General features: G+C 30.9%; 1 protein-coding gene across 1 annotated transcript; it reads right to left on the bottom strand.

Annotated features, from left to right (window-relative positions):
• Positions 1-1,244: 1,244 nt before the first annotated feature.
• LOC119683696 (Golgi-specific brefeldin A-resistance guanine nucleotide exchange factor 1) lies at positions 1,245-11,893 on the bottom strand. The gene is made up of 11 exons (XM_038097501.1): positions 11,391-11,893; positions 11,134-11,332; positions 10,019-11,079; positions 8,981-9,961; positions 8,712-8,920; positions 8,423-8,649; positions 6,472-7,726; positions 5,354-6,408; positions 5,006-5,289; positions 4,265-4,937; positions 1,245-1,674 (listed from the first exon to the last, which is right to left on the bottom strand). The coding sequence occupies exons 1-11, from the start codon at positions 11,490-11,492 to the stop codon at positions 1,343-1,345; spliced, it is 6,378 nt and encodes a 2,125-aa protein (XP_037953429.1). The 5' UTR covers positions 11,493-11,893; the 3' UTR covers positions 1,245-1,342.
• Positions 11,894-12,256: the final 363 nt, after the last annotated feature.

Raw genomic sequence — 12,256 nt, forward strand, 5'->3', positions numbered from 1 at the left:
TGATACCACCTTTCTTAAATGATTTTAAATTCGAAAATATCTTTGCCGGTAACAATTTATGGTATGTTTATATTTCAGTTTTTCTATGTAATTAAGCTATTTATACTCTACATATGCTTTACACTCTTTTACTTTGGCAAGATTTTTGCATAGACTCACTGTTTCACTGATATATAAAAGTTTTTGTTTATGAAGGAAACTCAGAAATAATACGTATTTGCATTCGAACATAGAAATTTTGCCAAAGTCCATCCAGTGGAGACACCAAGTTCTATATTTTTTTTTTATTTATATTTATTATTCAAATAGACTTTAACAATATATTATGATTAACTCTTTTATCTTTACATATATTTTGTATAGCAAATGTATTCAACCCTAAATATTTATTTTTCTAATTTATGATAATTATCCACAATATGGTTACACATTATATTATTATAAATTATGAATTTAATTTTATTTATTATGTGTGCTATTTACAATTTAACCGTATGAATTGATTGTTTGCTGATTTTCGTAAGGAATTATCGAATTATCTTGTCGAACTACCAAAATTAGTATCAGAATTATGATTACTTGTACTGTGTAAACAAGATATTAAAATTCGTCACAAAGTATCTTAGATTAAACATCGGAAACATATTAGGAGTATTCAAGATCTCTGTGCATTGTTGCATATGCATTATTGCAAACTTAAAGAATCGTAAAAGCATTTTTTGCATATTAGTCTTGCAAATGATTAGAACAGCTGATTTTTGTTTTTGTATTTATTTACTTATAATAATTCACAGTGTCTTGAAAATCACCAAATCTGTAAGAACCAAATCTTAATACAAAAATGGCTCACTAACTATTAGATCATATTTTTTTTATCATATTTCATATAAGAGTTTTAAACTCTTATTACATCGATTATTTGTTGACATATAAAAGTTAATGATGAGAAAAAAGAAAAATAACGCTTTCAGTTTTGATACACTAGATATTATATATTTGTTGTTTTTTTTTATATAACAAGAAAAAGTTCGTTCAAAAATAAAAAAAAACATGTAAATAAATTTGAATTAAATTTTCGGAATGAAAAATAAAAGCAAAATAATTTGTTTTTATTTCTAAGGAAAAATTAACTAATTTTAACAAGTATATACATTTCTTTAAGAATAATTTAATAAAATTTAGTTTCAAAATAATTACTAAATATACAAATAAATTAAAAAAATGAAATACATATTTATAAAAGATAACACATTGATATTTTAAAAGAACACCACAATATTTGCACATAATTAATAAATAAAATTAGCGTGGAAATGATTCAGTACAACTGAACTTATTATTTTTATGGTTGCCCATATAGCATTTCTGAACCTGGCGGTATAGCACTTGGATCAATGGTAGAACTAAAGTAATTTGCTGGTGTCTCAAAAATAGAATCTTCAGCTTTATGCATTTGTTTATATTGTTGTTGTTGTTGCTGATGCTGCTGAAGTTCAGTCGTAAATTGTTGTTTTTCGTGTTGATGTTGTTGTAGAGTTAAATTATATGGATTTTGTACATATTCCTGATAGATGTCGGCACCCGATTGTGTCAGTTGTGATTGCACATAAACAGGTGTAAAACTGTGTACAATGGCTGAAGTCGGTATTTTAGATAATGAGGGATATTGATTACCAACTAAGAGATGACTAATTGGCACAGTTGTATTTTCATACTGTACTTAGGCTGTTTCATAAAAAATCTCAATTGTAAATAGATAGCAACACAACAATTATTGTAAAATTATATATATTTTATTTAAAAACAAAATTAAATTTTCAAAAATTACGTTAATAATTACAGATTTAATAAAAAAACAATAAATTATGTGTATTACAACAATGATATTTAAATGAGCGTTCCAATGTATTACGATATTTATAATATATTCGAATATTATATCATCCACCTGTTATATCAGCTAAATACATGTCCATTACTCGTGGGTCTCGATGTTGGACTTCTCTTCTTCTAGGTATTGGTTGGTAGTCAGGTCTTCGCGTTCCATTAACCGCATTTAAACTTAAGTTGTCATTAGTTTCTTCCTCTATGGGACGCATTTGCTTTTTAAGAATTCGTGCAGCTGCTGCAGCACTAGTCATTGGTCTGTCGTCAGATGACGCCGATACATTACTTATACCTAAGACTTCAGTATTTATTTCTGTACTTTGTTTTGATGCATTCGTCGCCTCTGAGTCCTCCGTTACAGATGAAACACCATATTCACTTTTTTTTTTCATTTCTATAGCATTGTTCAATTTAATGCGAAAAGCCTGTTTTACAGTTTTGTAGCATATCTCGCATATTTGGCAGGCTTGGCGAAATTCTTTGAATCTTTTTTTTATAAATGTAATGTAGCGTTCATTCGTAACTTTAATCCCTTTTCCCGAATAATTTTTTTTACACAAATAGCACTGCTTAGGTCTGAATTCCATCTTTTTTAAATAAAAACAAAATTATATGCCGGCAATAAATTGAATGGAGATGCTGCCACCTCACTAAATTATCTCTAATTCAGAAACATTTTTGGCGGCATCAACTTAATCGGCGATGATACCACCTTTCTTAAATGATTTTAAATTCGAAAATATCTTTGCCGGTAACAATTTATGGTATGTTTATATTTCAGTTTTTCTATGTAATTAAGCTATTTATACTCTACATATGCTTTACACTCTTTTACTTTGGCAAGATTTTTGCATAGACTCACTGTTTCACTGATATATAAAAGTTTTTGTTTATGAAGGAAACTCAGAAATAATACGTATTTGCATTCGAACATAGAAATTTTGCCAAAGTCCATCCAGTGGAAACACCAAGTTCTATATTTTTTTTTTATTTATATTTATTATTCAAATAGACTTTAACAATATATTATGATTAACTCTTTTATCTTTACATATATTTTGTATAGCAAATGTATTCAACCCTAAATATTTATTTTTCTAATTTATGATAATTATCCACAATATGGTTACACATTATATTATTATAAATTATGAATTTAATTTTATTTATTATGTGTGCTATTTACAATTTAACCGTATGAATTGATTGTTTGCTGATTTTCGTAAGGAATTATCGAATTATCTTGTCGAACTACCAAAATTAGTATCAGAATTATGATTACTTGTACTGTGTAAACAAGATATTAAAATTCGTCACAAAGTATCTTAGATTAAACATCGGAAACATATTAGGAGTATTCAAGATCTCTGTGCATTGTTGCATATGCATTATTGCAAACTTAAAGAATCGTAAAAGCATTTTTTGCATATTAGTCTTGCAAATGATTAGAACAGCTGATTTTTGTTTTTGTATTTATTTACTTATAATAATTCACAGTGTCTTGAAAATCACCAAATCTGTAAGAACCAAATCTTAATACAAAAATGGCTCACTAACTATTAGATCATATTTTTTTTATCATATTTCATATAAGAGTTTTAAACTCTTATTACATCGATTATTTGTTGACATATAAAAGTTAATGATGAGAAAAAAGAAAAATAACGCTTTCAGTTTTGATACACTAGATATTATATATTTGTTGTTTTTTTTTATATAACAAGAAAAAGTTCGTTCAAAAATAAAAAAAAACATGTAAATAAATTTGAATTAAATTTTCGGAATGAAAAATAAAAGCAAAATAATTTGTTTTTATTTCTAAGGAAAAATTAACTAATTTTAACAAGTATATACATTTCTTTAAGAATAATTTAATAAAATTTAGTTTCAAAATAATTACTAAATATACAAATAAATTAAAAAAATGAAATACATATTTATAAAAGATAACACATTGATATTTTAAAAGAACACCACAATATTTGCACATAATTAATAAATAAAATTAGCGTGGAAATGATTCAGTACAACTGAACTTATTATTTTTATGGTTGCCCATATAGCATTTCTGAACCTGGCGGTATAGCACTTGGATCAATGGTAGAACTAAAGTAATTTGCTGGTGTCTCAAAAATAGAATCTTCAGCTTTATGCATTTGTTTATATTGTTGTTGTTGTTGCTGATGCTGCTGAAGTTCAGTCGTAAATTGTTGTTTTTCGTGTTGATGTTGTTGTAGAGTTAAATTATATGGATTTTGTACATATTCCTGATAGATGTCGGCACCCGATTGTGTCAGTTGTGATTGCACATAAACAGGTGTAAAACTGTGTACAATGGCTGAAGTCGGTATTTTAGATAATGAGGGATATTGATTACCAACTAAGAGATGACTAATTGGCACAGTTGTATTTTCATTATGTTGATTATTTGTTGCCGCAGCTAAACCAGGGGAATCTGAATTAGTATTTATGTCATTTTCAGTAATTTGTTTTTGTTGCTGCATTAAATGCTCTTGATATTGTTGATAGTACTGTTGATATTGTTGTAAATGTTGCTGTTCATTGGTGTGAAGTGTTTGCTGTTCTGGTGTGTATTGTATATTTTCTAGAGTCCGATGTTGCTCACTATTTGTTTCTCCACCATAGTATAAAGTAACTGGTGGCGTTTCAGGCAATTCAATAGCAAATGAATAATTGTTGTTAGTGTTATTTATTATTGTTGCATTTACAACATTTGTAATTAAATTTGATTTATTTAATTCATTTTGTTTGAATGGATCTGATACTTGTTCATTTTGGGTACTTATTAGGTTTTCCGTACCAATTTTTGTAGCTTCATTTACTAAATCTGGCATAACATTTTTCATTTCTGTTGGACTTATTGGTCTCACTTCATTTAATAAAGGTTTTGGGGTAGGATTTAATAGCTTTGGAGTTGAAGCAAATGATATTTCATTCGGAATATTATATAGTGGTATCGATGATATGTCAGTTGCCTGTAATTGTTGTTGTTCTTGTTCTTGCTTTTGTGATAGAATCAATGGCACATTCTATAACAAATAATAATTTTAAATTGCATACTTTTGCTAAAAAAAATTTAATAAAAAATCTAACGTACTTGACCTAAGAGCAGTGCTTCATCACTCTGCATAATATTCATTCCTGGGGGCTGCAAAAGTATACTATGTAGAGGAGATTCAGCAGGAGAATTTACAGTAATCTGTGATGTAAGTAATTCTATAGGTGAATGTTCAACAATTTGCTCGTTTTTTGCTATTTGCTGCTGCTGTTGCTGCTCCTTTTTTGGTAAAATTGTTACTGACGGTGTTGTAAGGATATTATTGAGATTATTACCCATAGCCACCACAGAAGCAGTACGCGTTATCACTTGGTCGTGGTTATCTATTTATAAAATAATAAAAATTAATATTTTAAAAATGTATCTCGATTCAATATTTTTTTTTACCTTCATTTCGAAATAATTCGTTTTTAAGATTTGGCAAAAACTCCCCAATTCGCCGCCACGTTAGTTCCCATAATGGCACTAATAAAGTACCATCATTATTATGAAAAACACGTACTGAATGCATAACTAAAAGCATATTTTTTAAAATTTCTTGCATTTGCTCCGACAACATATCCGAACCAACACGCATAAATTTTTCTATATAACCAAGTATTTCAATCCAAAGTTCGTTAAATACATCGCCTAATTCAATTAATGGTGTTAAATGATGTAAAAATACTTTTGACATTATCGTTGCGGTCCGTATGCGTGATTCTTCGAGCAACATCGGTTCTAAATTTGTTACAGAAGTACTTTCCGGCAACACTTCGTTTAGCAGTGGAAATAATACTTGCTTAAAGCACGAAGCCCACTCTGCCCCTGACAGTGTTTGCAGATCGTGAACCAATAAAGCACGTTGCTGTAAGCACGATATAGCATAAGTACGTACTTCTCGCCGACGATCCATAGCCAAGCGTGCAATACCTTGCAAAAGTGGACACCAACCTTGTGCCCATAATGCTGAACATTGAGGAATTGCTCCCCCTTCTTCAGCCCACCAACGAAAGATCTGTGCTGTACGTGTGTATAATGTATACATAAGATCAAGCAATTGTATGGATAATGTTTCATAACGTTGCACTAAATCATCATCCTCCGGTCTGTATTGTGCATCACCACCAAGGTTTTCAATTCCAGAAAGTTTTCGTTGATTTTCACGTTCTGAACGTTTCGCTGATGTTTTCTTTTTCTGATGAGCAGCATTCGCTTTAGCAGCTTCAAATTTACGACGTTGACGCAAGCCACCATCACGGCATGCTTCGACAAAGGTTCGTATGCAACGCACACATGATTCAAAATTATAGGGTGTGATGTGGGCAACATTGCGTACAATAAAAGATAAAGAATCCCAACACTTAAGTAATGCAAAGGGTGAATGTTCTATAAGTTTGCAGTTAAAAACGAGGGAAGATTGTGCTTTCATTGATGAACCAGCTGTAAGTGGTGATTGTGGTCTATAAATAAGTAAATAATTAATTTATTATATATATTTGTATATAAAAATTTCTATGTATTACCGCGATAAATTCGTTAAATCTGTTTCTTTATTTACAAGAATCCAGTTCTCAGCTGTTGGACTAGAAGGAAATGATGAAGTGTTATTAGATGGTAATTGTTGTTGTTGATGATTCTTGCTAGCGATTTCAGTGTCGGATATGTAACCACGGTCATTTATACCAGAGTCTTCTTCACTACTTAAAGCACCGTCCGATTTAGCGCCGGTGACATTTGGCGTTGGTAAAGTAGTGTCTTCAAATTCTGGGGGTACAGCACCCGCACCCACACATTCCAAAATAGTGAAAATAATTTGCCAATCCTGTTCTGAGTGAATATTTTGGGCAGAAGTTTTTAATAGCTCATAAATGCCTATTGATATTTGTTTTGAAATACGTAAAACAACAGACGGTTTCAGCATAAGCAACATTTTTAATGACTGTAACACAATTGGACAGAGTTCTTCATTTCGCATTAGATAAATAGCAAGTTTGAGAACTGCTACAATACTTCTGTTCAATAAATAATCATAACCGCAAGATGATCCACCCATAAGCAGGAGATACATTTGATCTCGAATATTTGGCCACAATGTAATCATTCTATCTCGATTTTGTATAACAATTTTTACAAGAAATTCCATCCAAAAGACAACTATATCTTCACTGTATGGCAATCCAACAGATTTGTGTGCATTCGGTGCCTTTAGCAATGCTAGAATATTGTTAATTAATTCTTGCAAGGATTCTAACTGTACAAATTTAGATTCTTGTATCATTTGCTCAAGTTGACATTCTTTTATACACTTTCTTCCAATTTTTATAAATTCCTGCTCTTCAGTTGATGGCTCACGTTGTCCTTCTGAAGACAAATATGAATAAAGACTAGAAAATAGTCCAGCTTCTTGTTTTTGGCTTGGCTTCTCAAGTATTAGTTGAGCTTTGCCATTTTCTTCGCAAAAGTCTTCGACTTCCATAATTGTTTTTGGCAGTAGTTTTAATTTAAACAATTGCAATAATATATCCAGTATGTTTTTCCAACCTTCCCGCAAGCAATCACCATAATCATGTACCATTGCAAACGCAGCTTTCATTGCAGCCTGAGCTTTAGGATTTAAGCCAAAATTTACAGCTTGTACAATCTCATTGTAAGCTGGCGTTACAGTATCCATTTGAACCGTATTAAGAAGAGTTGTAAACTTACAAAGGGTTAGTATTAGTGCGTCAAAGTCTTCATGTAAATTATAAAACGCAGAAATACCAGCACATTTTGTAAAACCTAAAACAGTAAAAATTTTAAATATTTCATTACATATAGCTTATAATTATTTTTGTTAAAAATTTTTTATATTAACTTTAAAAAATTTCCATAAGAGTGAATAGAATAGCAGAGAAAAAAATAGGATACTAGTTCTTAACTTAGAGGAGTACTGCGACCATAGCAGAACTTTTATGTTAATAACCGACCCTAACAGAAGAAACTCCCATCCAAGTAATTTTCACCAATCTGTTTTCTCAAACATATTTATTTTGTTAAGATGGTCACGCAGACCATAGTGGCCAGTCAGATAACCTGTCAACATCCTCAGCTTTGTTCTACTGAGGAAAGAGAAGTTACTGTAGTTGTAAGAACGAATCAGATGTAGTTGCGTTGTAAGAACGAATACCGACACTTTTTCTATCTGAGAGTTAGTTGGGAACCAACTTATTTTACAAGTCTCTGAGCCAGAAAATTATATGGACTTATTGGCATTGAATCCTGTGTGACAAGGCAAGATTCGCTAGGTTTTAACATTAAATTCTAAACTACCTATATTAATAAAAAAAAGGATCACTTTTGCACAATTCTTTTTAATATATATAAAATTATTGCTTAGTTTCCATCTGTAAGAGTAGATAATTATGTTCAATATTTTTGTCAAACTTTTCACTACATTAATATATGTTAAATAGAAAACTGTTTTATAATTTGTACCTGTGAGTGTATGTTGATAACCATGTTCACTACTTTTATCAAACATAAAGCTCAACGCACTTAGTGATGCTCCCCAAATGATGTTAAAAAGTTCCAGATCATAAGCTGAATTTTCTACATAGTTAAAACAACCATCAGCTCCAACACCTCTACGCAGTAAAACTTTCCACAAATAGTTCTCCCGAACTATACCCGTTTGCTCTGCTGGCATAACGATTTCTTCATTTCTAAAAAAAAAAAGATTAGTTATTGATAAAAAAAACATGTGTGCATATTGAACTATATTTACTTAATTGCATTAAATATAGCTGTTAACATATCCTGGTCAAAATCAGAACCACCGTTTAATCCACGTAAATTTTTCACAAAATCCTTTTCTTCCATTGGTACATTAAGACGTTTCGCATTAGAATTATGCTGATCCATATTTAACATTATTATAGCATATGCCAAGCGAAATGCGGCATCTGTATTAACCAATGGTTCACCATTTTGTTTCTAAATATATTAAAAAAAAGAGTAAAACTTATAATCAAAAATAATAACAAATATTCTTACATGCCAATGATCAGCAAAATGTTCGAGTACAAGAAAAATTAACGGCGCCTCTCCAGGCAACCGAAACGTTTCCAAATACAGACGTAAAGCTTCATCAATACGAAGTCCCACAAAATCAAAAGAATCCACAAAATTCATTAATATTTTTGAATCCACATTTTTCTTTTTCGATATATATTCACCAATCATTTTTTTATCTAGCCCTGAATTCTCTCTTAAAAATAAAGATATTTCTCTTGGGTCCAATTGAGAATTTAAGATACCATTTTCTTGCAAAAATTGTATACCTTTATCTGGTCGTTGATTAAAAAGTTCGGTACCTTGTGTAAGTACACGTTTTTTTTGCTTCACTGCAGCTAAGTGTTCTTGTGTAACATACATTTCATTTACATTATTACTATTTAAGCGTAAACGTGTAGAACTATTAATGAATTTTGATATATTTTCAATGACTACTTTGCAATCTTCGTTAACTGTGCCGTTCGGTGTTTCAATTACGATACCATCCAAGCCAGAGTTCTGTCGAGAATGACGATTCGTTGGTTGTACAGGAACAATGCTATTATTTTGATTGTCTGAATTTTTCGCAGCAATGCAATTGCGTTCAATATTTTCAATGACTGAGAGCAATGTATCCATAGATATAACATGAGTGCTATAAACTGCATTAGTTGCAGAAAGAGTATATTTTGACAATAAATTCGTGAGACCTTCGAAAACATCAGTACAATACAGATCACAATCATAGTTTATATAGAGCTCAGCTACAAATCCTGGTATACGCCATAGCTGCAATAAATTGTCTAGCGCTAGTTCCCGCATTTCATATGGAGTTTTAGGATTATCACTTGCAATAATTTCGGATAATTTTTTAAGATAGGCTTCTAATTGGAATTTTAAATGACCACGAAGCGACTCAAACAATAAAAAGCACAATTGTAAATCAGCAGCAAAAATTGTCACACGCTCTGATTTTAATAACTGAAACAACAAACCAAAAATTAATATAAAGAAAAAGCATTTTCATAATTTACTTACGCTTATTAAATTCCGGCTTAAGTCATCTTTCACTAATTCAAGCAAAGTATCATATTTGCCAATGTTATCGGCACCAACTTCAAAAGCAACAGTGAGCAAACTAAGACCCATGTGCATCATTGTATCCGTATTTTGTTTATCCAAAGGATTACATAGCATTATTAAAAAACGGAAAAGCTCTTGTATGCATGGTAAACCATAAGGTACTAAATGACCTATGTCCGAGGCATCAAGTGAATTTTGCTGTGTGAAACGTACACCCACGGAATTTACATATTCACTACTTCCTTGCATATTTGATTGTTGTGAATCCACAGTTGTTTGTAAATTCGATGTTTCAATAGTGGATGTTTTACTATCCATATTGTCTTCCTGAGGTACAAATGGTGTAACCACTACTCCATTACATACATCATTATCAGCGATCTCTAGAGCTGTTGTAGGAGTTTGTGTTATTTTACCTTGCATATCAAGTATATTCCCAGCTGGTGTAGCTGGCGTTGTAGCAAGTGGCAATGTTTTAGCCGTAGCAACACTGAGCAATTGTGGACTTGGAAGAGACACGTCTGACACTGTTTCCGTATTTAGATTTGACTGTTGCTTTTTATCTGGATCAATACTACGTTGACTATTGCTACGTTGAATATTTGATGTCGGTTGTATTTTGGGTTGCTTTTTACGTTGCTTCTTGCTTTGTTCCATTGAAGCTGCCATCATTTGAAATTTTTTTATTAAACTAGAGTCACTACGATCTGCAGAAAATTGTGGCAAACGCATGAACAGCAAAATTACCATATCTTTAAGCGCTTGCTCTGCGGAACGACGCAGTAACTCATTTAACCGTGGTTCAAAGCAGATTTTAAAACAACTTAGCATAACTTCACATACAGCTTCATTAGTAAGAACAGATCCTTCTGGACTCCGCATTAATGTGTGAAGTACTTCAACAACACGAAACAAAGTAACGCCATCAGATGATTGATCAGTACCCATAAATCTGGCATGCGTAACAGCATCAACTATATTTTCAACAGTAGCCGCAAGACTTGGGGACGTTGGATCTAAACATTTTACAATTAATTATAATTTGCTCTAATAAAATTTTGAACATTTACCAAGTAATCCATATGATAGAAACTTATTAATGGATGCTAAAGCTAAGCTTGTAACTGCACCTGTTGTTTCATCAGTGCGTATAACTTCTAGGAACGGTGATAAATAAATATTAGGTTCAATCAATCGAAGATCTTCTACGCGATTAAGTACTTCCCTTAGTTCCATAAAAAGTTTCATAATACCATCTTTTTCATCGTCCTTTAAAAGGATATATATTAGTTGTTGTTGTTTATTAAATCATTCTTGTTTTTCTTACCAAATAAGCAGCTGAATTCCATCTAGATCCTCGACGCATAGCCGTTATTAACGTGGACATTTCTCCACGCACAACAAAAATTCCATTCCCTGGTAAAGACATATTAATGATGTGGACTTTTTCTATTTACCTATACGCCACACAGCTTGTTGGTGCAGCCCAATTATGTATTCTACTTTTCGAGAACTCTTTGTACTGATGGTTTTTATATCTTTTATGTTATTTACATATTGTTTCCAGACATTTCAACACAAAAATTTATTATTTATATCCAAAAAAATTGTATTTTTTATTTTATTTAGAGGAAATAGACAAATAAGTGATGACGTTTCTTAATTAAACTTATGACAGCTGATGATTATTTTCAAATAAGTGGCAATACTGCATTATTGGCAATATTTTGTCTTACAGGGTCTTCAGCATGTACAATTGTAATAAATCAGTTATTCATACAAAGAAGTGTTATGTACATGTTTATTTTTTAGATATTCGGTTATAACTATATCAGTAGTATAATATTCGGTTATTACTATATTAGTAGTATACAGAGTTGGGTAATTTCTGAATTTACAATATTATTGAGATAATGTATAATCAAAACAAGAGTATTATCAAGACATCATTTTTTTTAGCATTCGGTTAACATCAGCTAATTCTAATTATTGTAGTGTTGAACAAAATGGAAATAAAAATTGAAATTTTAAGCGTTTACACAATATAATAAATTAAGAAATATAATTAAGACAATTTTAATTAAAATTTATTTTACATAAATTATTAGTTCATTACTGTTCGAAAAAACCTCTTCATAAATTTTATATTATTTTAATAAGGAAAATTAACAAAATTCCGTACCTTTATTAACA

Source organism: Teleopsis dalmanni, chromosome 2 (genome assembly GCF_002237135.1).
Source record: "Teleopsis dalmanni isolate 2A chromosome 2, ASM223713v2, whole genome shotgun sequence".
Lineage (NCBI taxonomy): Eukaryota > Metazoa > Arthropoda > Insecta > Diptera > Diopsidae > Teleopsis > Teleopsis dalmanni.

Coding starts and splice junctions, on each gene's coding strand:
- LOC119683696 (XM_038097501.1), bottom strand. CDS start 11,492: ATGTCTTTACCAGGGAATGGAATTTTTGTTGTGCGTGGAGAAATGTCC. Junction 8,921..8,980: donor ATTTTGCTGATCATTGGCAT/GTAAGAATATTT, acceptor TAATATATTTAG/AAACAAAATGGTGAACCATT. Junction 6,409..6,471: donor GATTTAACGAATTTATCGCG/GTAATACATAGA, acceptor ACTTATTTATAG/ACCACAATCACCACTTACAG.